General features: G+C 45.6%; 2 protein-coding genes across 2 annotated transcripts in view; one reads left to right on the forward strand and one right to left on the reverse strand.

Annotated features, from left to right (window-relative positions):
- Positions 1-3,250: 3,250 nt before the first annotated feature.
- Positions 3,251-6,318, forward strand: F2RL3 (F2R like thrombin or trypsin receptor 3). Its single transcript, XM_065699840.1, has 2 exons — positions 3,251-3,508; positions 4,118-6,318. Exons 1-2 carry the CDS (start codon positions 3,418-3,420, stop codon positions 5,191-5,193), a joined length of 1,167 nt encoding a protein of 388 aa, XP_065555912.1. The 5' UTR covers positions 3,251-3,417; the 3' UTR covers positions 5,194-6,318.
- The window catches only part of CPAMD8 (C3 and PZP like alpha-2-macroglobulin domain containing 8), a 47,378-nt gene continuing 28,027 nt past the window's right edge, over positions 6,269-25,619 (reverse strand). The window contains exons 31-43 of the mRNA XM_065699841.1: positions 25,328-25,414; positions 24,884-25,020; positions 24,381-24,536; positions 23,948-24,010; positions 23,333-23,571; positions 21,475-21,562; positions 17,204-17,278; positions 16,429-16,534; positions 16,229-16,339; positions 15,462-15,674; positions 14,940-15,014; positions 10,030-10,198; positions 6,269-9,720 (exon numbers count right to left, since the gene is read on the reverse strand). Coding sequence (XP_065555913.1) covers position 9,720; positions 10,030-10,198; positions 14,940-15,014; positions 15,462-15,674; positions 16,229-16,339; positions 16,429-16,534; positions 17,204-17,278; positions 21,475-21,562; positions 23,333-23,571; positions 23,948-24,010; positions 24,381-24,536; positions 24,884-25,020; positions 25,328-25,414 — 1,520 coding nt within the window. The 3' untranslated portion in view covers positions 6,269-9,719. The remainder of the gene's footprint in view (positions 9,721-10,029; positions 10,199-14,939; positions 15,015-15,461; positions 15,675-16,228; positions 16,340-16,428; positions 16,535-17,203; positions 17,279-21,474; positions 21,563-23,332; positions 23,572-23,947; positions 24,011-24,380; positions 24,537-24,883; positions 25,021-25,327; positions 25,415-25,619) is intronic.

Genomic DNA, 25,619 nt, shown 5'->3' on the forward strand with positions numbered 1-25,619 from the left:
AGCAGGGTGAAGGAGGTGATCCTGCTCCTCTGCTCTGCTCACCTGGAGCATTGTGTGCAGTTCTGGTGTCCTCAACATAAAAAGGACATGGAACTGCTGGACCAAGTCCAGAGGAGGCCACGAGGATGATCAGGGGCTGGAGCAGCTCCCATATGAAGACAGGCTGAGGAAGTTGGGGCTGTTCAGCCTGGAGAAGAGAAGGCTGCGTGGAGACCTCAGAGCAGCTTCCAGTACCTGAAGGGGTCCTATAGGGATGCTGGGGAGGGACTCTTCATCAGGGACTGCAGTGACAGGACAAGGGGTAACGGGTTCAAACTTAAACAGGGGAAGTTTAGATTGGATCTAAGGAGGAAGTTCTTTCCTGTTAGGGTGGTGAGGCACTGGAATGGGTTGCCCAGGGAGGTTGTGAGTGCTCCATCCCTGACAGTGTTCAAGGCCAGGTTGGATGAAGCCTTGGGTGGGATGGTTTAGTGTGAGGTGTCCCTGCCCATGGCAGGAGGGTTGGAACTGGATGATCTTCAGGTCCTTTCCAACCCGAACTGTTCTATGATTCTATGATTTGATAAGGCAGGGCCTTCCTGTCTCAGTTTTCTGTATTACAGTGATGCACAAAGACAGAGCTGCGAACCAGGCAGAGGTGGTCTGGAAGTATGTGTAAATGGGTTGAGTTTTCCTTCCCACTTAAGCCATTCCTCTGGATTAGAGCTAAGTAACTCAACCTTATGAGCCCAGGGTTACCTTCACCTCCCACCCATCTTAATTAAAGACTAAATTAAAGTCTAACAATTCTGAACTACACACTTGCTGAAGGATGAATCCAGTGAGACCCAGTGCTGGAAAGGGGTGGTGGTGCCTGATTCATGCAAGGTAGTCCCTATGCCAGTGTCATTGTGCTGCTGAGAAAGGACCAGAAGAAGCTATTCCAGAACATCCAGTGGGTTGTAGTGATGCCAATAAAACTGCAAGCAAGCAGAAGGGTAAGTCTGGAAAAAACCTGCCTCCCCAAAAGTATTCCACCAGGGGATCCTGGTCCAAAGGCCATCATTTCTATCGCAATCAGCAGTGGAAGGTTTCTGTGCTGCACCAGCTGGGGAGGGCAGAGCCAGCCCTGCGCCCATGGAAAATGTGAGGTTGTGCTGACACTGCTGGAAACGTGGCACGCTGCTGGTGCTGGGGCAGAGCTGCTGCCTTGTGGTCAGCTCACGGCTGCAGCAAACATGAGCTCAGCGTGGGGCAGGCATCGGCTGCACCAAGGTTCCTGCCTTCACACCTTGAGCTTGCAGCTCAAAACTCTCTGGAGCTGCTGGGACAGAGCAGAAATAGCAAACCCCATTATCTGCCTTCTACAGGTTGCTCTTCCAAGCCTTAAGGATGCATGGGATGGGCCAGGTGCTGTTCGTACCCTCCCTCTGAGCTTTCAAACCCCAGTTCTCCAGCACTGAATCTTTTGGGATCAGAGCCACGGAATAAAAGAGCTCCTTCTCCCAGGAAATGATCTATTGCACAATGAATTACTTGACAGCCAAACTGTTACCCCACAGGGCAGGGATCACACGACTTCAAGAGATATTAACAAGGCATGACAAACCTCTGGCATCAGCATCCTCAAGCAAGCTGTTCTGCATCTACAGCAGTCACTAAAGATCACACAGCATCTGAAAAATGAAGGACACAGCAACGAGTAACCTCTCTCTGCTCCACTCCAGAGACCTGGCCATAGGAAGCAGGGCTGTGATTTGCACACTATCTGAACCTGATTATGTCTAATTTTTTGCGTCCACAGAATGGAAAGGATCCTGGCTGAGGCATGGAAAATATGTGGCCACATGAGTCATTCTGTAATGGTTCATAAATCCTGAGAGAATCACAAAAGCAAAACATCTAATATTGCATCTTCCCTGTCCCTGCCAGTGGAACTCCACCTCTCGACACGCTCGGCACAAGGATGTGGGAATATGGTGAAAGCAAAGGAAATAGGATCATTTTCTCCTTGGAATAGAAGAATCTCATCAAACAGCAGCCAGGCTCAGATTTGCAACCTTCACAGAAGAGGCCATTCATAAGCTGAGGAGAAAGAAATGAACTGCTCCTCAGGTTGCCAAGCCAAATTTACAGCTCCTACTGCCCGGACTCCAGCTTCTGTCCTTACTCCCTTGCAGGGCCAGGCAGGGACTGGAGAGCCTGAAACCCAGCAGCCTCTCAAGCTATGACCTCCTGGCCCCACCGGCCTCCCCAGTCACTGGGAAGTGGTCACCCTGGGGCTCGGACACAAGCCAAGGGAGGGGATTTGGGATGCTCCCAGCAACGCTGTGTGAGGCAGAGCATGGGAGAGACTTGTACTCTCCAGGAGTTAGAGATGGGGGGACCAAGCAGCGAAGGTTTGCTGGGTGGAGACTGCACATCTCTGGAAAAACCCAGCTCTTCTTGGGCTTCAGTGGCTGCAGCTCACCATTATCTACCCAACAGCAGAGGCTTCCTGTGCACCCTTGGCAGGCCCCTTTCCTGCTGGAAGGAGCAGCTCGCCCTGTTGCTGGTAGTTTATCAGCGGAAGCCCAGTGTCTCCAGGGAGCTGGGGGGGGGGGTCTTGGCACTTCTCATTCCCATGTTATGGTGCTCCAGGCTGGTGCTGATTCTTTCAAATGCAAATAGCTCCAAGTCACAGGACTTCTAATCAACCTCTGCAGTGAAACCAAGAGGGAAGGTGCAGGAGCTTTGCCTCCAGGAGCAGGAGCAGAACCAAGCGAACTCAGAAAGGCTCAGCCTGCTGTAGGGGCTGCAAGGCACTAAACCCCTTCAATTGCCACAACATGGGGCTGCAAGAGCCCAATGTAATCCCTGGGAGCTGGGGAGGTTTGCCTGGATCTGCAGCTCTCCTGCCCTTCATTTCTGTTTCTGTGAGGGCTGATACCCTCTCAATTTGCACTACCAGAAAGCATTCTGAATCTGAGTGTGGGGAAAGACCTCGGATCTCATGCAGAGGCACTTGAGCCTCTCTGGGTGGACAGATACAGGAGGTCAGAGGTGTGTGGGTTCTGTTTATGCTCTAAACCAAATTTAGACTGCATCAGCTCTGACCACATTGTTATTTCCAGGCACATTCTGGTGCAGGAAGGAGGCCCAAATGAGTCACTCGAGCTCTCATCTGGCTCTGATGATGAAGTGCAGCCCCAATATCCTTTGGATCTGGATACAGATGCCCCTCCCAGGCCCATGTCTGACGCTGGAGTTAAGTGTCTGCTTGGGCAGCACACACTCTGCATGTCGTGACAGCCCCCAGACTCCTCATCCTTCGTGGGATCAGCCTGGTGCTTCCGCGAGTTAAGGACCAGCAGTAGGAAATGCGTAAGCAGGGTCACTAATCCTGCCTTTCCCACACGGCTCTGAGCACAGCAGGGCACTACTGGATCCTGCACCAGCATGGAGACCCTTGGGAATGGATGGCTGCCCCACAGGCTGCTGCTGTGCTGTGCCCTCTGGGGACTCTGCCTGGCCTCTTCAGACTACGATGGTGAGTACATATCCTTGGGTGGAAATTTGCTGCTTCTTCAAGTACTGAATGCTTGGTACCTTTATGAGACCCCAGAAAACTCATTTTTGAATTAGTTCACATGGGAGAACACTCTAATTGAGCTTTGTGCATACTCTGCTTGAAGCAGGAGGTGATAGAAGGTGTAATGGAAGAGAAAGAAATGGGTGAAAGAAACTAGAAGGAAAAATTAAAGATGTAAACCTGAGCACTTGAACCCTAATTCTTGAGCTAAAAGTTAGACTCCCACAGCCATGACTTTACCCTGGCATTGCCCCAGATCTTGGGATTCTTTAGAAAGCTGGGCAGAGGAACTGCTCCCTGGTTTCCCAGGCCTGCTGATGGGCGTACAGCACAGCAATCCCTCAGAGCAGAGGGAAACCACGCGGCAGAGGAACTGTGTAACTTCTCAGCTTTAAGGCTGCTGGTGGTTGCTCCTGCACACCTACTTCTGCCCACCAGCATTCCCCAGAGAACTCCCGCTTCCAGGGACCCCAAATCCATAGCCTTTAGGGGAAGCGTTTCGTATACTCTGCAAAGCACAAGGGCGACTGCACAAGCGGCAGCTCACAGACTGCATTTCTCCAACAGATTACTCTCAGAACAGCACCAGCGAGCAGGTAACGACACCAGAGATCACACCTTGTCCCCGAGCCATCCCTGGGGAAAAGGCAACCATCAACAACGTCACCTACCTGCTGATACACGAGGCTACACGCTCTCAGCTGGGCAGCGTGGTCACCGTGCGGCTCATCCCCTGCCTCTACACCCTCATCTTCCTCGTGGGGCTGCCTTCAAACGGGCTGGCCCTCTGGGTGCTGGCCACCAGGGCTGAGAAGTTGACCTCCACCGTCTTTCTGATGAACTTGGCTGCAGCAGACCTGCTGCTTGTATTGGTGCTGCCCTTCAAGATTTTCTACTATTTCCTGGGGAACAATTGGCCCTTTGGGGAAGGCCTGTGCCGGCTCACCACTGCTTTCTTCTATGGCAACATGTACTGCTCAGTGCTGCTGCTCACGTGCATCAGCGTCGACCGGTACCTGGCTGTGGTGCATCCTTTCTTCTCACGCTCTTTCCGCACCCCTGCCTTTGCTGTCTGCACCTGCACTGCCATTTGGCTCTGTGCTGCTGTTCTCACCCTGCCCCTGACACTGCAGCAGCAGTCATATCCCCTGTATGGAGCAGATGTCACTCTCTGCCACGATGTTCTCCCCAGGCACGAGGATGACGGGTATTACTTCTACTACTTCATCTGCCTGATTGCCTGCGCGTTCCTTGCTCCACTGGTGGTGATGCTGTTCAGCTACTGCTCAGTGCTTCGAGCCCTCCTGCACAGTGGCAAGCGCTATTCCTACTCGATGAAGCTCACAGCTCTTGTGCTGTTCACACTTGTGGCCTTCTACACACCCAGCAATGTTCTCCTCCTTGTTCATTACTCCAGCTATGACTCCAAGCTCTATGGCAACCTGTATATCAGCTACATGATAAGCCTGGCCATCAGTACCTTTAACAGCTGCGCTGATCCCTTTGTCTACTACTATGTTTCTGAAGAGTTCCGGGATAAGGTGAGAAGAAGGTTCTTCAGTCACAGGAAACAAAACACCACATCCCTAAAAACCTCCAAGGAAACACTCCCTCCAAAAAGTTCCAAAGATTCACTGGTGTAAGCCTCCAACCCAGCTCCTTGCTCCCAAGGCACTCACAATGTACAGTGGGGATGAGATGAAGACAAAGCTGGAGTTCCACAAGTTTCATCCAGAGAAGTGAGCAGTATTTCCCAGGAGACAAGTCCTTTCCCCTGTCTGGATAGCTAAGGCTGAATAAACCTGGGCCTCAGGACTCATTGAGAAATGTGGAGTCCAGACAAGATGTGGACTGCTGAACACATATAGATCTGTTACTGCGAACACTGCATGAACCATTTCTGGTCACACATTCCCAGGGATACTCTTACCACTACACCTACGTGTGGATTTCTTAATGCATCTTGCATGCTGATTGCTATCTGTGTTGGATCTCTTTTTCTGCTCCTGACTTCCTTGCTGTCCTTAAATGCGTATTCCCTTCACCTAGAACTGAAAGAGAACAGGTTCTTGCAAAACCAGATTTCTGAACATATCAATAATATTAGGAGGTACCTGTGGGGAAGGTGCTCTCCTGAACAAAAATACTCTGTCAAGAGAATACAGAACACTGGCTTTTCTATCAGGTACATTCGTGGCTTGATTAGAAAGCAACACCATTGTAATATCAGCCAGTTGCTGGTGACAAGTGTAAAATCCCATTCTCCCATCCTTGTTTTTGTAGATGAGCCTCGGCATCTGTCATTTCTATGGGACAAAGGTATTACTAGTGAGCTTTTAAAAATCATCATGTCTCTTACAGGAAAATAGTAAAGTAAGAGTGAGAGAACCCTTGCTCATTACACTTCTCATGTAATTTTTGTGACCTTACCCTTCTTTTGTGTAATATCACACACACTCGAGAGCTGTCTCTTATGAAACAGGAGACCAAGCTTGTTGCTTACTGGACCCTGTTACAAAGCCGACAGGATGCAGGCAGCTCACCTCTCAGACATAAATAAAGCACATCCCAGTAACCAGCAAGGTAGAAAATGAGCAATAAACCTCCTTAGAGTTCCTGAATGCTTTAGTTTTACTGGTAGACACACGACTTCTGTCCTCATCCCAACCTATGAGCGAACAAACTTACAGCCTACAATGTAAGAAGAGGCAGACGAGATTGTCTTAAAATCAGTTTTTAATAAAATATTCATCAGAATCTAAACCAAACCCTTTTCTGGACTCAGACTTGCTAAGATTTGTGTGAACAAAACAAAACTGTACGTGTACATGTGGGGACAAAATGCAGGTGAAAAACTAGAGCCTATCTCCTATGGGTGCAGCACTGCTCACGCAGAGGGTGGGCCAGCTACTGAGCACAGGGACCTGGGGTAGCCAGGGCTGGTGTCACTCCATCAGGAACAGCAAGTACTAAACCCAAACTGAAGCTTTCTAACCAGGTGATCTATTCACAGTAATGGAAATCAGGTTAGTGTGCATTAAATGTCAACAGTTGATGTCAGCAGAGCAAGTGCTGGTGTTTCAATGATGTTCTTCAAGCAAGCTGAACAGTTTCCTGGTGTTTGTTTTCTACTGAGGCTGATTAAGGAGGAGGGAAAGAGGCAAGAGCAAAACACGTGGACAAGAGAGAACAGTGGAACTATTGCTTTAAAATAAATACCTTGGTAATGATTACTCTGCATAATGTACAGTTACAAATATATAAATATTAATTTCATTGAAAGGATTGCAAGCAAAAATCACTGATAACTAGCACTGCTGCAGCTATTCAGCAACATAACTCGATACAAGTAGGACTCTTGGTGTCTTACAAACCCACTGGCACTTTTCTCCTTTTGCAGTGAGGGACCATCAGAAAAAAGGAAAGGAGAAGCATTTCTCTGACAGAGGGAGACAAACATCTCTGAGCCAAACCAAGTCAAAGCCCAGAGCAGCAGCAGGTCTGCTGTCCTTGCTGGCTTTTTCAACTATTGAATTGGTGAAAAAGATCAATCCCTTCTCTCCAAACTATGGCTGCTGGTCTTCTTTTAACTACTGAAAGGAGCCAGTTTGGTGGCAAGATGTGGGGGGAGGCAGGGGCTGCCAAGAGCAGACGGACTAGTGATCTCCCTGGAAGTGCCAAAGCTAGCAAGAAGCACTCAAGGTGAAGTCAGGCTGCAGGATCCAGAACCCCTGCACATTACCTCACATGCACTGTGCTGTTCTAACTGTCTCTGTTTAAGGCTGCTCTGCCTTCACCTTCTGAGGGTCCAGGTCTCTCTGCCTTTTCTTCTAGCTGTAAAACAGAGGTGAGACTCAGCCTCAAACAGATGAGTGCAGTGGCATGCAGAGACCTTACAGAACAAGACCGTGATTGATGGGCTGGCACCACTAGGAGGAATTATTTAGCTGGCAGCAAGAGGGGAATGTCTGCATCTCTAATTAGTGCATTACATATACCAGAGCCTGAGGGAAGTGAAGGAAGTCAGGTTTAATACTCGGCTCAAACTCCCTACCTTCATCTCCTTCTCCCCAGTGGTGATGCTGTCTGACTGCCCAAGGATCTATGAGAGGACCAAGCGATACAAAATGACTTCAACCATCTACCCGGAAGCATACACAGATGAGACAAGGGAAGTAAAGCCAGAAAGGGACCAAGGACAGGAGACCAAAGAATCCAGAGCATAGGTCCCATCTTCTGTGGGAAGCTAGTCACACAGGCATTATCAGGGTGACTGTCTCATTCTCCCAGACTCAAAGCATTAAACAGCTGAGGCTGGAACCAGCAAACAGCAGGGTTTGTATTGTGCAGCTTTGATATTTAGAAGAGAAAAAACCCAAACCTCTTGTTGCAGCTCACACTAAGTCTGTTATTTACCCAGGGGATAAATATTGACTCAGGCCTGTGTGTGTACACAATAGCCAGTGTCTGCCAGGCCCGCTGCTTACAGGAGATGGAATTTAAAGGCATTTATTTACCTGCCAGACAGGAATGCAGCCACCAGTGCTTCTGCTGTGCGGGCACAGTGAGGACATGGTCTGTTCATGCACACTGCAGACACGTGGCACAAACCTCTGCTCAGAAGCAGTGGGTACACACGGGCAGCAGCCGTGTCCAGATCCTGTGAGGAGAGCTTGGAAGGAAGGTTCGGAAAGTGGCCAGCAAAGCAGCTCTGGAACTTCTGGGAACTTCAAGACCCAGATCTTCATCATGTCAACTACATTCTGCAAATATCTGGCCCCAGACAAAAAGGACTGGAAACTACATATACCCAACTTGTGGGATATCTCCTGTTTTGTCCCCATGTGGACATTTTTCTGGAAGAAAATTGCCTTTATTCTGGAATGGAATGTCTATACTGGGATGTATTCTTGTCATGGCTCCTGTGTAAACAAGCTCTAAAAAATGAATGGAGCTGAGCTTTTTCCTGTTTCCATTCACCAATAAACACCCTCAAAAGGAGTTTCCATCCCATTCTGGGTCCTGGTAACAATAGAAGTGGGAAGATAAAATATTAACACTATTTTGCAACAGGCAATTGCATGTAACTCCTCCAAAGAGAACAATGCTGCTCCAGGCAGGAAGGGAAACCAAAAAACCTTGGCTCTTACACTTTTGGAAATACAAAGCTTCTGCTTTTAGTTTTACCACATTGCTTGGGGCAGCTCAAAGGGAGCCTGGGTGACACCAGCCATTGGTACTGGGCAGCACAACCCAGGGACTGTACACAGACTACCATATCCAGAACAACTGTTGTATGGTGATCCAATGGGAGCAGGATGAAAGTGATTGGTGAAGTTAGGCAAGCATTTGAAAGGACTGTGCCTTGGGTCAGCTTTATTTTTATGCCAGGGTTACAAGGAGGGAAGGGCTGAGAAGGCTGCAAGCAGCCTGTATCAGCCCATAGTGCAACACAAAGAGGGCTCCTGGACATAATCCCTGTCCCTGCTATAGCTGGCAAACTCCCCACCTGAAGCCTGCAGTCAGAGGGCAGACAAAGTCCTCCAGCCCTGACAGTGGATTTCAGTCTCCTCTTGTAAAAGGTACCTCCCAAGAACTTCCCTGAACACAGAGCCACTAGGGAAGATTTTCTCCTGTGGGGCAGCGTGGTGGATGCAGTAGACTTAGGGCCTGGGGAAGATGATTAGCCTCTTGCTATGTCAGAATTAGCAAAACACACTGAATTTTATTGTTATCATTTGAGAGACAACTTCTCAGCCATCTATCCTCAAACAGCAGTTCAGCTAAGCACAAGGTCTGGACTTAGCTTCTAAATGTAGCTAGGAAATGGCACTGGGAGTATCCCAATAGTAGAGAAAACACTTGGAAATGGTCTATAGGTTTGAATTCCAGCCCCTATTTTTCTTACCTAGAGGGCACAGCATATTGGTCTCCTCCCATCCTTGGAAGTACTCCAAAGAGGATGCACAAAAGGCAGGAAAATTGACAGAAAAATAATGCTGAGTGTCCCCCTTAGCGCTCCAGGCCCCCCCCCACGGGGCAGCAAAGCCTACAGTTCTGAGTGCATCGGGAAGTAGTCATCGTTGGGTTTCTGTTCTGCAGCAGGTCGTCTGTAGGATCAAACTCATACAGGAGTTGATTTTGAGCCTCTTTATTTAAATTATAGATTTCTGTTGAAAAGAGAACATAAGGAAGAAAAATCACTTTCCCATTACGTATCTTCATGAAACGTCACTGAGGCTGGGCAGAGAAAAGATTAAAAGGTCACTTTTTAATCTGCTATTGATGGGGACATGTGGGTCATGAAGACTTTTAAACGCTGCCCTAGCAAGATTGTGTTCCTGGCCATTCCTTGCTAAAGAGCTTAGCAAATCAGTTGTAAGAATGCTCCTTTGGAGGAATGGCATACATTTAACCCAAAACATGAGTTAGTACATTCTAGGTTGACTCTCAAGCCAGATTGACGCTCCGCTGCTCACCATTCTACTGTGGTCACTACTTCCTGAATCTTGTCCACTTCTTTTACCGTGCTTGCTGTTGTCAGTTCTGCTCCAAGCTCAAAAACATCAGCTTCCGATGCGTAGGGGTCCGGGTCATACTCATAGGAGTAGTAGGACACGTCTGTCTGTGGTGGAGGGCCCTCCTCTGCTGGAAAGGGTTGTGCTTTAGCCAAAGAAACTGCATTTCAGCATCACATATTGCATCACAGAAAAGGGGAGTGAGGTAGAGGGAAAGGAATTTTCATTGTTAGGAACCAGTTCACCCTGAGACCTCTGTGTATAGTAAGATAAGAGGCATCTTTGGGAATGCCAGAGGTCACAGATCAGTTACTCTGCACCCCAAAGCCACTCTCTGACTAGGTCCAAGACGAGTACCTGAGTTAAGGAGAGACTAATCCATGCAGAAATGTGTTCATGTGTGCACTCTTTCAAGCACTGTTTTATACAAGGAAGTTACAAAAGCAGAGGGTGGCTGTGAGGCAGCAGTTCACTTGCATGTCACGTTGAAGATCAGTGTAATAGAATCATAGAAGACAGCTTCCTTATCAGCCCAACAAGAATGAAGAGCTTGGCACAACAGACCAGGAGCCTACATCAAAGCCATTCGCTTCTCCCTCAGCCTGAACTGGCAGTAGCTGAAATCCATCTGCTTCAGCACAGTCACATACCACTGAGAAACTTCCATTGACTGGGATAGGAACAGACACATCACAGGCAGAAGGAGGTATTCATCCTCCTTGCATTCACTCCAGTCTATACTAAGACACTGGCAGGTCTCTCACACAGTACATATCCCACTCAAACCAGGCTGTCCTCTCTGTGGTGGGTGACTGCTCACTGTCCAGAAGGTAACACTGCAACATGAAACTTCTAGCAATATCAATAGGTCCCTGTTTTCTACACTGTTCCTTGAGTCAGCTCAGCTGTCCATCTTTCCGTTTGCTTTCTGTATACCTGTGCTAATCCAAACCAAAGCAATGACTGAAACACAGTTGTTGCAGGGAGGAAAAGCCCCCCTTCTCACCCCTGCAAAGTTGGCTTTCTTTAAGGAGAACACTCATCAAAGCCTTCGGAAATGTTTGTTCTCTAGAAATGAAATATCTGAAGGCTCTTCCCTGTTGCCTCCCACATCCTCCCAGCAACAGCCTCAGACCTAGGCCAGGGAACACTTGCCTGAAAGCAGTCAGTCTCTGTGTTCACTCCTTCTTGGCCTTTTCCATGTGTGAACCTGCCAGATCATGAGCATGTTCTATGAATGGATGATTGCTGTCCACCAGGGACAGAATTAACATCACAGACCTCACTCTTCCCAGGAATGCAGCATTGGAGTCAAAGCAAAGATGAAAGGCCGACATTTCCCATTGCATACAAACCACTCCCCCACGCCTAAATGTTTGTGCCTAAGCCAATGTTTGCTGAACACCGATGGGGTGAAAGGAAAAAGGGCCCGTGGCCAAGTTCAATCAACCCTCAAAGAGCAGCCGCCTGTGAATAATGCGCCTGCCAGGGAGTGTGGGGAGAGGACTCCACCTGGAGCAGAGTTCACTTGATGTTCCTGTTAGGAGCCAGTGATGGGGGACAGCGTTTCAGTTCTTTTTTTTTTTCCTTTTAAATAAATAATAGCATCCTAATTCCACCTGGAACTTTCCTCAGGCCTCTGGCCCTTCCAATGGCTAGAGCAGAACTGTGTAAACAGTGTGGCTTCAGCTGGGAGCTGGACAACGTGGAGCTGGTGGTTCTGCCAGCTCAGAGCAGAGAGCAGCACCCCAGCAGCACCAATACCAGCGAGTGCTGCTTTTCCATCAGATACTTGTAGAATCACATCACCACCATGATACCAACATAACTGTCTTCCAATGTCAGTGTTTATACATTTAGCACTTTAAGCAGAGAAGATTTAGGCAGTTTCAGAAGAGCGCTAATGATCTCTGGAAGCAATCAAAGCACCAGTTCATCAGAGAGATGGTATCGGAGCTACTGAGGATTCCTGAAGCTCTAAAATCCATCCATATTTTTGTAGGCTAGTGTAACAATGATTTTAGGAAAGCCACAGAAAAAGGCATTCAAGGTACTGATACTCCTGTTACCAACCAACATCCTCCTCCAGCAGCTTTCATTCCAAACAAATATGACTGCAACAGGCTGTGAGAGCATATTAGCAGAGCTTCAATGCTTAGAGGCAGAGGTGGGTGCCATGCTACTAATCAAAACCCTGTTCCATCCCTCTCAGTCTCAGTAATTCACCTGTGAGAAGGAACAGCTGAGGAAGGGGATTCAGATGTAAGCTGTTTCAGCTGAGTCCCGTCACCCTGCACACTTCCCTCTCAATCAAGGCAATGCTTCTGAAGATGCAAAGAGGATCTACCCGTGTGTACCAAAAGGGCTTCAGTTTTAAGATCAAACCTCAGCCATTCTGCTGCAACATCTGCTGCAACTGCCAAAAGGCATTTTAAAATGCTTTGACATAGCTAGGTGCTAAAAGCAGCACTACATCCTGTTTTTTCAGGACCATCTCTATACAATTGCTTACCTCGAACAGCATAACTCAAAAGCTGTTGTTTATTCTAGCAAACTCACTGGTGTGTGAACTACACTGCAAGGCTGCATTTGCTAGGGTGAGCCTGAGCCCATGAAGAAGTTCCCCACTGTTTGCTGGAAGGAAGCTGGCTCTCATTGTTTCCATTGCTGGGGTAACAGAGGCAAGAGCTAACAATGAAAGCATCCATCAAACCAAGCTGAGCCTGCACAAGTCATATGGCAAATACAGAAGGATTTCAGACAATACAAACACCACGTGCTCCTCCAAGAGAACGCTGTTTCCTGATGATTAACACACTGAGGCAGTCTCACCAACCTGCCCTAAGCTTGATTCGGCTCCTGGAGCTTTGCATCCTTTTAGGAAATGACAGATTTAGACATGGCTCATCAGAACTTGCACTAGAAACCCAGAGCACCTGAGCAGACTTAAACCAATCACATGCTTCAGTGCTAACAAACCAGTGAGTCCAAAGGAGACCCGTGTACAGGAGGGATTCATTCATTTGTTCAACTTTGATTCATGTACCGTGTGGTTGACCTGAGAGGAGCCCAGAGGATTAATGAAAATCACATGCTGGGCACTTTTCCTGATGCAGGATTTAGTCAGGTTTAATTTCTGAATGCTCACTCTGCCCCTTGCTGCTCAGACAGCTCAGTTCAGGATCTGCCTTCCAGGAGACTCCCGACTTGAACCCGCACAGATCCTAGAACAAAGCCAGCTCTAAATGCTTGTGCTTTGACAAACATACCCTTATGGCACCCAGCTTTGTTAACCTAATATCTGGATAAAAATGCCACACACACTCACTAAAATAAAACTCAGAATTTCCACTTTTGCTCTTATTGATAACCTCCTGAGCCAACCTTGCTATTGCCTGTTTCCAACAGAGACCAGGGGGTTATTTTTCTTAGACACTTTGATGCAGATTGAGAAACACTGTTCTGAAGAGGTTTGGACTGTGGATTACTGTCAAATTCCACAAGTTTTTTCCCAGGTAACCATATTTTTACTATCCTTTTTTTTTTTTTTGCTTGGAAAATAATGTAATTGCAGTCCCATTTTGTAGCCCAGCAGCAAAACACTTGCTATGGCCTTGCATGCCAGCAGTGCCCTACAGAGCACTTTGGGAATACTGCTTTACAGGGCTCAGACTGCAAACAGTTTCCATGCTGAGTACATCTGCACAGAATAAAAGGCAATTAGCATTCATCTCAGCTATTCCAAGAGTCAGGAATCTGACAGAGATACTCGCATATAGTCACAGTAAGTCCAGAAAAAAAGGGAGGGAAAACAGGCGAGACATTAAACACTGTGTGATTGAATGACCTATAGAAATAGCTACAATGGAATATTCGCTGTGCTTTTACACCTTAGTAAGCCCATCAACTTCTGTACAGCAGAGGAGCAAAGAACAGGATGGTGCCTCCTGTTGGACACATGCTAATGGGAGCTCTGGTGCTTGACAAGGACAGGAGAAGGGACTGAGTCTTCTCTTCAAGAATTAAGTTGTTTAACGGTTTGTCAGGAGAGTTGGAGACCAGGGGAAAATTAATGAGTGGAAAGCAGCCAGGAAAAATGTAGTCCAGTTTATTTACTAGAAACAGCACGAAACAAACTATTCTATTGACCCTCCACTGCTTCTTGGTGAGATTTATTGTGAGCCATGAGCAAGTTCAACATGAGTCTTGGAAAAAAGTGCATGAATATAAGCACCAAATAAAATAAGCAGCCAAATTCCTGGCTACTCCATCTATTGACCTTGACATTTTTGCTCACTAACGCCCTTTATTCCAAGGACCAGCTCCGAGAGAATCAAGACTGCCAGCTCAAGTTTTGCACAGAACTGCTACAAACAAAGTTAATCCACCTGGATTGTAGTTCTTGCAATGGTCTGGTCTGTTGTCATGTTCTGTTCAGTTGTTTGTTAAAACACATTACATCAGCCTGGTTTTAAATGAGATCTTTCCAGCTTCCTATTGAAGAAAAACTCAGAGGTGTGTGTGCTGTTCAAACCTAAGAAGGCTGAGAAAATAGGAGGGTCCCTTACCCACTCCTATGAACAATCACCTAAATCTTGTATAGGCACTGAATAAAGCAGATCCTGCAAGATCTCCAGAAGGGAAAAGGACTAGAAGAGCTAGTATGCTGTTGAATAATGATCGTCCTAAGTTTCCTTGACCTCTTCATTTTTTCTGATTTCTGAATGTTCTGTCTGTTCTAAAAGATTAAGAAGTTCACCATCTTTACTTAAAAGTGCTTGAGAGCCATACACACTTTTACACAGTGATAGGATAAGCTTTAACCTTGCTAAAGAAAAAGGCTTTGGATAAATGCAAAGGTCTGTTATTACCTGTTGGAGCTTGTTGGACACTGGGCTGCTCAGCTGGGTGGGAATGGGTGTCCCTTTCTTCTGGCAAATTCTTGGCTATAAATAAAAGCAAAGCATCAATCATAAAATGCATTAATGAATCCCTACAAAATATACCAGAGGTGGTATGCACTCTTCCCTGAGTTACTACACTGCACATCTTGAAAGCCCATGCAGGATCTCCAAAGAATGTTACATTTCAGGGATGTCTTTTATCTAGGATTATTCACTTCATTTATCAGCATTATTCGTATTATTCACTACTTTTCTCTGAAGTTCATTCTGCTTGGTAAAACATGCATTCACAAGGACAGAAAACCAGTTATTTTGAGCTAAGCAGAAAGGCAGCTGCTCTTACAACTTAATCTGCTGCAGTATGAATGGCAAAATAATACATAGGCTTTGAATTCTCTTTATCACACATATGTAATTATTTGCTTAGATGAGGATTTGTGGTAGTTTGCAATTAGATCATAACAGAAAAGGGAACCAAGTGAAACTTACAGGCAGAACATTGAGACATGGGCATCTGTTCTATCCTTGTATTATTCCTGCAGGATGCTACTTCCATCTGGCAATGGTTGGGGTAAATCTGTCCATCTGATCCACACACAGGCTCCCCATCATAGCCGCAGTCTCGTGAACACATGCATTGCTCAAAATACTCATCCTCCAAGCAGCCAAAAATGTTATTGCATGGTCCAGAGTGAACGAAGCCTGGAAAGCAAAGAGAAACACCTCATAGCAACTTACAAACTTGGTAGAACTAAAAGGTCTATTGTCTTTCTGAAGGAACCATACTGCAGCAGATTTCAGGTAGAGGATGAAGCACCTATTTTGTATGGCACAGAGAACAGAAGGGAACATAGAGGTTTTGGGGAAGGTTATTCCTTTCACTGGTGTGTGAAATTGTTCCATTGTGGAATGCTATTGCAAGGTATTTTAAAGAAAGAAAACCAAATTGCATTTTAAAGGGTTTTTACCTTTAGGTTTATTAACACCTCACCTTGTGCAGGTACTTCCAGAATTATACCTTATATCTTGCCTCTGAAGCAAAGCTACTGTGGTGACTGAAGAGCAGAGCACGTTGGCCTGTTGGGCTGTCAGAAGTTTAACACTGCTGCTATGCCACAAAGTTTTGTAAAACCTCCACTAACACAGTTATTGAAATAGAGCATTTTACTAAATAGTATTTTAAGTTCTGAACTCCTGGGAAATATGTTTGTAGGCTCCATTTTCCCTAAAATCTGCTTGGCTTTGACGCAACTTACCAACCCATTGGCTAGCTGAGCTTTCCACCTCATTGCACGTTGGTCCATCACAGAGCTCCCGAGCCAAGGGACTGTTTTCACTCACGTTGTAAAAACGAGTTGCTTCAAAAGCTGCAGGCCAGCAAGAATGAGAAGTCACAACTGAGCCTTATGCCTAAAGGTCTAACGCTGCCGAACATCAAAGAAAAATAGGCACCTACCTGGTTCATAGTAATCGTACACTTTGATAGGAACAGGAGCTGTTTTCCCAACTATATGCTCTCTGAAAGCTTGGAACTTTACACAGGTCATGCACTGGCTAGGAATCTGTATGAAATCACGTAAAAGACTCTGTAACAAATCCTGCACTTCAAGTGAAGAGAGAGACAAACAAACATAGCATTTGCCCCTAATGTAACACACTGTGCTGGACACTGGGGAAGAGTGAAGACACTTTCAGTACAAGGTAAAGAGACAAGGATGGGTAAAAGGCAAACAGGGTGAATTAAAACATGATACTTTGCTAGCCCTTAAAGCACATACTTGCCATACAACAACGTCAAAGCTGAATCCCAAGCTGTATTCCCTGGCTTACCTAACACCACTCCTGTCATCAGTCAGCTTGCTAATTCAACGAGCTAAGAGTTTACTGCTGATGACCAAGCCAAGAGAGGTCTCATCTTCCACTCTCAGGTATGTGCTGTAAGGTCTAAATTAGACTGCATTTTTAGCAATGATAGTTGTACCTAAAGGTGAGATTATTTTGAGGCAAAATGTAAGTGATATCTGCCCTCAAATTCTCTATGGGCTGAAGCTATTCACCTGCCTTTCTTATGCTTTGGTTTCCAACCAAATCCACAGCAGCTACCTGCCTCAACAGAGGCTCAAGCAACTGGCCGGTTAAAGCTGCATGGTAATCCTCATCCGTGAGGGACCATCAACACCAACACACTGTACCTATGCCTGGAAAAGCAGTATAAGAAACCAAGTCATTACCTCATCAAAATAAAAAAGGACTTTTCTTCCATCCACTTCGTATCGTTTTAACCCAATTTGCTTGTTCATCAATAACTGGGAGGGAGGGAAAAAAAACCCAACAGGTTTAGTTTCATTTTATAGAGAACAGGTTGAAATCAGAGAATAAGAATGATTTTAGAGTGCTTAGAAAACTGATCAGACACTAAACCCCATGGATTTCTTCTGCTGGAAAAGTATGTTTCAGTAAGAGAAGGGAAATGCAGAGGGGATTGCAATTACTGTCATACAACTGAGGAAAAAGGCATCTGTGCTCTTTTCTGTGACCTGATGAGGAATGCCCGCAAGGTGCTTAATGCTTAGAGCTCTTCCTGGTGCACTTATCTCCCTCAGATTACGCCTGACACCTCATCCATAATCTAACTGAATAGTTCCATGACTGTTTTCAGTATCAAGGCTCAAGCAAGACCTCAGAGACTCCAAACACTCAATAGAGCCTCTTCTTTACATTCCTTCAGAGCACCAGGGAATGATGCTGCCGGATCACGCTCGGGTATATTAAAGGTCCTCTTCTCCCACCAGCTGAAATATCCACAACATTCTTCTGCCAGGAAAATTAATCCTTACATTTGAAAAGAGCAGCCATTTGAAAGAGCCTTTGGCATCCTCTTGAAGAATGGGGTCAGGCCAGACTTTTGCTACTCATCTTCTCTCCCTTTGGGGCCCACGGATTTGTAATTTCCATTGTGCCCGTCAGGCCTACAAGACTGCCTCTTCTGCTTGTTGATTTACTGGGACATATCTAAGAAGTATCAGAACACAGTCTAAGAGTACTTCCCATATCTGGGGTGCTACTGCCCCTAATCTAACGCAGCCACTTGTAAAAATACTCTAACTCAATTCCTCCTGCTTACACCAGGGCTCTGTGTGTATCATGATCATGGTCATCAGAGGCAAGTGCAAAGGACCTCATTTATGGAATTAACTGTACCACCTCAAGGATCTGGTAACTACCTTCCTCATGCAGAATCACCACCAAAATAAAAATGCTACAAAGTCTTACTTTAAATTTTCTGAAAGAATTACTCCTACATAACTCCTGTTTCCCTATTTGGAATACTAACATCTCAATATTATAAGGACTATGATGCTGTATGTACTTGATCAGTCAATCAACCATTACTGTTTTGATAAACTGTACTCGGAACACATCTATCATGTGAAAAACATTTAATCCGGAAGGTGGGGAGGATGATGGACTCTTGTGTTTTAATCCCAGTTCAGGGAGTAGGGGAAGGACCAGAGCAGACACCTAAATTCTATTCTCCAAACTGTCCTATTACTCTAACTTCTCTGTCATAGTCCCACGTGGGACATAGGGATAATATTTCCTTGTTTTTCATTAATGTTCCCAAGTGATTGTGAGATCTCAATACAACCACTCTGCGGAAAGGAGAACAAAGCATTATTATGATGATGTATTAGAAAGAACGACACGAAGCAAAAAGCATTTCTAGTGAAATTTACCCAAACCTGTTACCAACAGCTTTAACTGTGAATTTCTTCAGCATACTGCTTCTACTTGTAAAACCCTGCACACAGCTTCCTGCTATTACTGTAACAAGCAAAGGAACATGTGTTTAGGTACCACACAATATGGAAAGGGCCAATTTAATTTGTCCTTATAATTTTAGGGGCCTGATGGTGGCTGTTATTACTCAGCAGTAGATGGCTGCAGACAGTCCTTTTACGAGGGCTTGGAGAGGCTGGCGCCACCGGGAAATGCTCAGCTCAGCTAAAGTTGCATTTTTCTGGTGAAGCTTGATATATACCAGCCTGTGGTGACCTCCTGACCTTGTCGACACCCAGCATTATTAGAAGGATTTGTGGCTGCACAGCCAGGGGGGCTGCCCTCAACAGAGCATTCATTAACCATCACTGCCCCAGCGCTGCGCGGGGGTCCGCTCCGCGCACACTGCTCCCTTGTGAGGGCAAACAACAGGAGAGGCAAAGTGATTTACAGCCCTGCCCCTCCTCACCAGGAGGAGAGGGAAAGGTTGGGCTAGCAAGAAAATGCAGCAGTGGGAACGCCAGGGCTTGCCTCTGCTGGAGGCGGTGTCCAAAATACATCCCCAAACTAGTAGTGGGCTTTCAGGAGAATTCCATTTTTGTCAGCATGATTTGGATACGCGTTTGATAGCCATGAAGAAATCATAGGGGTTGTGTCTGCGTCTTTATGCATTGCAGGAAGTGGCTGACATCCTTCTGAGACTTGCAAGGACTTAACTCAGATCAGCTCTGTGCTGCAGGAGCTCAGCCTTACAGTTAAGAGATTTGGCTCCTTTTCCCATTAAGACAGGGGAAGAAAGGAAAACAAACCACCTACTATTCCATGCCCAGAGCCCCTAGCAGATGGGGCTACACTGGGATTCTGTTGCTTCCCTACCCATAAAGGCAGGAACATGGGTTTCAGACAGGCAACCAGATGCTACAAGGGAAAGCACAACCAATTGATCTGCTTAGTGCTAGAGAAAATGTGCTGGAGAGCTCTTTCCAGTTTAGAGAATAACCCTGGTGCAGCAGCAGCACAAGAGCACATGGTAGCTTCTCAGGACTCTCAGCCTCTTAACTCTGTTCCCCACTGAAACTGGTAAAGGAAATATTCACTCAGGAGAGCCTGGGCAATGGGAGCTCCTGTTTCTGTAGTATCTTTAGTCCATTTCAGGAAAAACACATTGTACAGGGATTTATTACTTAACCCAACAATTTTTCTGGTCTTCCCTTCCCACTCTTCCCCTCTGCTGATAAAACATTCCACGGGCTTAACACCATAAAGATATCCTGTTGTTCTCTTGCTGTCCCATTTTGAGTTCTCTGGTCCTAAGCCAGGTTTCCATCCATATTTTTTCTGCCATTATTGACATAAATTACTATGAAAAAGAACTTATTTGAAAGCAGAACAAACAACTGTCACTCAAGCACCTTGGGCAGGAGATCAAATAGTAACCAAAAGCCACTAGCCAAACCCTCACCTAATTTTCCTCCTTTCTCTTACCACAGGGATACTGCTGGTCCTGCCTCATTTGGATGGCCATATTCAGTTTGTTGCACCATTTGATGCATGTGTGAGAGAGAACATCATCAGACTCAAAGGTTAACAGGCAAATAAAAAAGGGATAAGTTTTACAAGCATGCATTTGAAAACAGAATTCTCAACATGCAAAGTGATTTGATATTTCTCTATACGGGAATAACATCGTATCTGATCACCACACAACTCTGTACAAGTATTCCAGCACAGCTCCCTAATGCAGAAAGGATGAAATTCTCTTCTCAGGGACTAATACACAGATTTCTCTGGCTTCAGTGACAGCCCTTGTGACATGGATTGTACATCCCTGACGAGGAACATATTAATCTCATTCTCTCCAAGCAGTTGCAGTGGTGTCTAGATTAGGAATGAGCCAAATCAAGTGAAATACTAGAGAAAGACAAAACAATGTGCACTTTCCCTTGAATTAGGATGTCAAATTAAACTGCCTGGTCTTCAGTACAATTCTACTCTAAAATTCTTTCCACTAATTCCTCCCCCTCCCAGGATAATGAAGTTTATAACAGAAGAGATCTTTGGGAAGTAAAATGCTTTTTAGCTCCTTACTAGTTCTCAAAGATGCAAATATTTTACACCTCTCCAATTCAATTAAAGACTATTTGCACCATGAACCCCACCAGCTACACTGTAATGCTTCCACAAAATCTAAAGCCCAGCTGAAGATACAGCCCTCTGTCCCCTAGAGGGCTGGCTGGGTATGAGGCACATTCTGTCCACCTCAGTTTGGTTTGCAATAAACATGATGTTCTCCCAGAAGAGGGGAAAAAAAAGAAAAGGGCAAAAAATTCCAAGACACAGAGCCTCCAAAGAAATGGAATCCAGATGTTGGAGATAACACAGCCCACTAAGAAGCCATAAACAGCTCCTGTTAGAGCACATTTTCACTTCAGCATTTTCCAGTGGGTCTTGTTTAATTACTGTGCACTGGGCTCAGTAACAAACCTGCATTTGGCCATGTTTGCTACATTTGTTAATGTTGCTCAGAGCATCTGTTTACTCCTTTCAGATAAATATTTTGCCATCTGAAATCCCCTGCTCCCCCAATTGTAATTGCATCTTTTCAGTCGGTCCTCTGACATTCAGTGGCATTTGCTTCCACTGCTCTCCAAAGGGAATCCCTACCGATGAGGGAGCCAGGTCCTGGCCCAAGATCATGCCTTGCACTCTCACAACATCTTACCTGCTCTAAGCTTTCAATGTCTGCACGAAACCCCGAGAACAATGGCACTTCCAAGACAGCCATGTTAGAAGATCCAGAATGCAGCCATCTTCCAATGAGAAGAGAAAAAGAATGAAAACAAACTCGGCATCAAGAAAACAAATGGTACATAAACAACTGAAACAAACTTCAGAGGAAAATACTGAAAGGATCTGCTCTTCTCTGAAGCACTTCTTGAAAGCCACGGTCTACTTGGTTTTACAAAACCCTCTTTTCTGCTTTTACTCAACAACAATTAAGCACAACTCGCAGCGGTCAGAGATGCAGATGTCCAGGCAAATGGAAGCAGAAAAGCACAAGGGAGGATGTAGTCTCCTGTGGGGCTGCTTGCCTTATTTTTCAATTATTTACTGAGAAAATGCTCTTGGTAAAAAAGGAAATAACCCCTTGGTGTAGAAAACACTTCTGTTCTTTCCTAAGCAAAGGGCTGTAAATGGACTGTGGTGGAAGAGGAATGCTACTTCCCAATTCCAGACAGAGTCATTCAACCCTGGAGTTATGGAAATGGCTGTTTCCCTCCAGCATGAAACTGACACTTTGCTATTGAGTCAGTGGACTCACTCTCACGTTACTAGTGTTAAAAGAATTCACTGCCTGTATTGTCCTCTATAATATCAGTGGAGAGTCCAAAACCTACTGCAATTCAGACTTGTCACTGAAGAAAAACAACACAGGAAGGGGAAAGTATATTTGGGCCACTGCAAAAAGATTTCTACTTGCAGCATGGCAGAAGAGTCTACAAGGTACAAAGAAGCTCCTGCTGATTCCATAACAATGTTCCTTTTCTCTGCATTCACATATAGTCAGCTCTGAACTACTCCTCCTTGGCAGTTTACCTTTTTACTGTTTACTTGCACCACAAAGAGCATGAGCTTGGACCCAGAAGGGCTTTTTGGCTCATGCCCATCACACAGTACACAGCTTTCAGCACCAAATCTGCCAGGGCTTTACTAGCTCCTCAGGGCTACTTGGAGGCCCTCACAGCCAGGGTGGGTGTGAGCTCCCTGAGGCACTGCAGGGAGCCAGCCTGGGTGTAACACCACACCCTAGCCCGTATGAACACAGTAGCATGGGATGGGCTGTGGACAGATCCAGTTGGCTTTGCGTATGACAGCTCAGGGCTGACAGTCTCCTGGAGACATTAAACCTTGTTAATCCCAGTCTAACTCCATGCACCACACTAAAAAAATCCCATAGTAGTCCTTTATCTGTATTTTCCCCATTCTGTTAGATATCTCGGCCTTTTACTTCCCATCCAATTTTCTCTTTAAGTCCTTGAAAGCATCCCAAGGACTTCACTGAGCATGACAACACTTAATTACATTCTGAAAAGCACCCCAAGCTCAAAATATTTCAGTTGCCATCCTTAGACACACTCCTCTCTTTGCACTGCCTAAGTAAGATGATGAAGGAGTTAAAAGAGCATCATTACAAGGGAAGGAAAGGGAGTATTTCATTTGCTTTTGTTTTCTTTCCAAGCAATCAGTCTCCTCGGACTGCGCTTCCTCTCAAATTTCTGCCTTTGCTCCAGCAATTCCCAGGGCAGAAGTTTCAGAAACAACAACAGAAAGGTTGTGTTGATGCAGGGCAAGCTCCTTAGTTACAGGCATCTTCGAGGGACTGACAAGACTTTGTAAGCCTACCTCCCCAGTACAAGCTGCAGCACTTAGGCAAAGGGAAAAACGGTTGAGAAAGTGCTTTTGTGTTATATACAGCCAGAACTTGGTATGTTTCCTGTATCAGTGAGTGTATCAATATAGGTGTGCTGATCAGCAAACTAGACTGTCTCTGAGAAAGGGGCAGGACACGAGTTTCCTACCTAGTGCATGTCTCCAGTATGACTTTGTATTCCCGATGGTCCTGATCTGAAGCTGGGTCATCATCATCCACCAGTGCCCTCTCTCTGTGCAGGGCTTCAGGGCGATTCTCATCTGGAGAGACAGACTGCAGGGGATTTGGAGCTTGAAGGTGCTGCTCTGACTTTGGCTCCTTCAGGTTTACCAGGAGCTGGAAAGCTGGTTTAGCAATGGGATCAGGTACATTGTAAGTGACATCAATCTGCAGCAGAAAGGAGGGAAAACAAAACCAAATTAGGGCAGTTTACTAGACCCCAACATTTCACAGCATCTACAAATATTCCCTAAAGAGCAGCATAAACACCAGAACTCTTCAGAGAGAGGTAATGGTGGGCACAGAGACAGAGGCATTAAAACACAGTTACATATAGGTAAGGCTACACCAGAGCAGATTCACCCTGGTACAATCACATTTACCTCTATGAGTTAAAGCAACACCGTGTAATACAATTACTTTGAGAGAAATTCAAACTGTAACTTCCTCCTCATAACAAACTGGGATTAAAAATGTAGCAAACAGACTATGAGTTCAGAGATCACCTGCTCACACACTTTCTCCAGACCCATGGCAACTTTACCTGCATCAGACAGCAGCCTTCACCTTTGGCACTCACAAACAGTCCCGTTGGAATACTGGGGATCTGGGGAGAATCCACAGTTAAGACACAGACAGGAATGGAAATGAATATCAATTCCATACAAACTATCTTTCTGGTTATAAAGGAGACTGCAGAAGTGGAGTGAGTATAGCTTATTCTTGCCAGCCACCTGCCTTTAACAATGGTAGAAACAAGCGGCAGCACAAAATAAGCATCAGGCATTAGTTATGGTGAAAAATGCCTTTTGAGTGCTGCCTCCTTTGCTTCAGAAGCCTGACATAAAACCCCAGAAAGTTCCAAGATCTCAGCACTTGTGCTTTTACCATTTCTGAACTTACCTGAGCTGTCATTCAGAACCCAGCTCACAAGGATGGCTTTAGAAATTCAGCTACATGAACACAAAAGCACCTACCACTGCAGTCTGGAGGACTTTTTTATTCATCTTGTTAAGCTCAAATGTCTCCTGGTAGTCTAGGTTAGTAGAAGCCAAGGAAATGGTGAGATTGACTCCTCCGACGTAAGAAAGGATAGCATATTCAGCCAGAGCCTGCAGGGCTACACATGTGTCCTAGGGATCAGAGTACGGGAACATAGTAAACTTACAAACTCTGTGCTATACAGTCATTAGCTTCTGGTAGCAGAATCTTCCTTATTTATTCAGTTAGGAAAAGAAATAGAAGGTTTTGTTCAATTTTTTTGTCAAAGGCATCTGTAAGGACAAAGTCTAAGCTCCTCTCAAATTATCAGCCCAAGAAAGAAGTGGTAAAGAGTACTGGAAAGCCTTAATTATTACCAGGACATGGACAGTTACTGCCTAGACTCTAGACAGAAAGTGTGCATTGACCATTCCTGAATCAATCGATTTCCACAGTTGATTATGCATGCACCAAAGCTTTTTTTTTGCAGGCAGCCCACCTGAGTAGATGAGAATCCTCCAAGTGCATTTCTTTGCTGTGAAAGCCATTTCACTACTGGGAGTGCAGAGGCCACATCTCCTAGGAGTGTGTATGTCAAAAGGGCATAAGATGTCATTTCCACTTCTGCAGAAACAACTGGAAGGAGGGGTGGAGAAAGAAAGTAATCAAAATACCGTCTATATCGTGTTAGAAGAGTCAATGGCTTTAAGTGACTTGAAATTTATAGCATCATTCCCTGTTGTTGTGGCTTTGATACTTAAAGTCTAGGAAATCAGCTGAAATGCCAGCGACTGCCAATAAAAGCTGGGAGTACAATCCCTAGATTCCTAAATCGCTGCCACTTTTAGAATCCCTTGTATTATATAAAATTATATAAACGCATGCACTCGTTGCCCTGCTGCTGCAGCCTACTCCCTTATCTCTGTCTTTGCAGTACAAGTACCTGATTGCAAGAGCCCATCATTAAATCCCATGAAGGTATCTTCATCAGTAACAAGAGTTCCTGTCAAGCTCCAGTGTGTAAAGCCATCTAGAAAAACAGGACAGTGGCATCTGTATGTTATTATAGCAGGAGTGCAGCTAAGCCTCTGTAAAGGGGAAGAATCAAATTCTATTTTTGCACTGACTCAAAGAACAGATTCCTGCCCTGAACTGCACTGTCCTTCCTTTCAGACAGGCATCTCCTGGGCAAGAGGCTCCCTTTGCAATTACAAAAATAATTTGGTGTGACAAAT

Source organism: Lathamus discolor, chromosome 21, assembly GCF_037157495.1.
Source record: "Lathamus discolor isolate bLatDis1 chromosome 21, bLatDis1.hap1, whole genome shotgun sequence".
Classification (NCBI taxonomy): Eukaryota; Metazoa; Chordata; class Aves; order Psittaciformes; family Psittacidae; genus Lathamus; species Lathamus discolor.

Excerpts from the sequence above, each read along its gene's own strand:
- F2RL3 (XM_065699840.1), top strand. The coding sequence starts at position 3,418 with ATGGAGACCCTTGGGAATGGATGGCTGCCCCACAGGCTGCTGCTGTGC. Across the intron at positions 3,509-4,117 it reads GGCCTCTTCAGACTACGATG|ATTACTCTCAGAACAGCACC; the intron begins GTGAGTACATAT and ends TTTCTCCAACAG.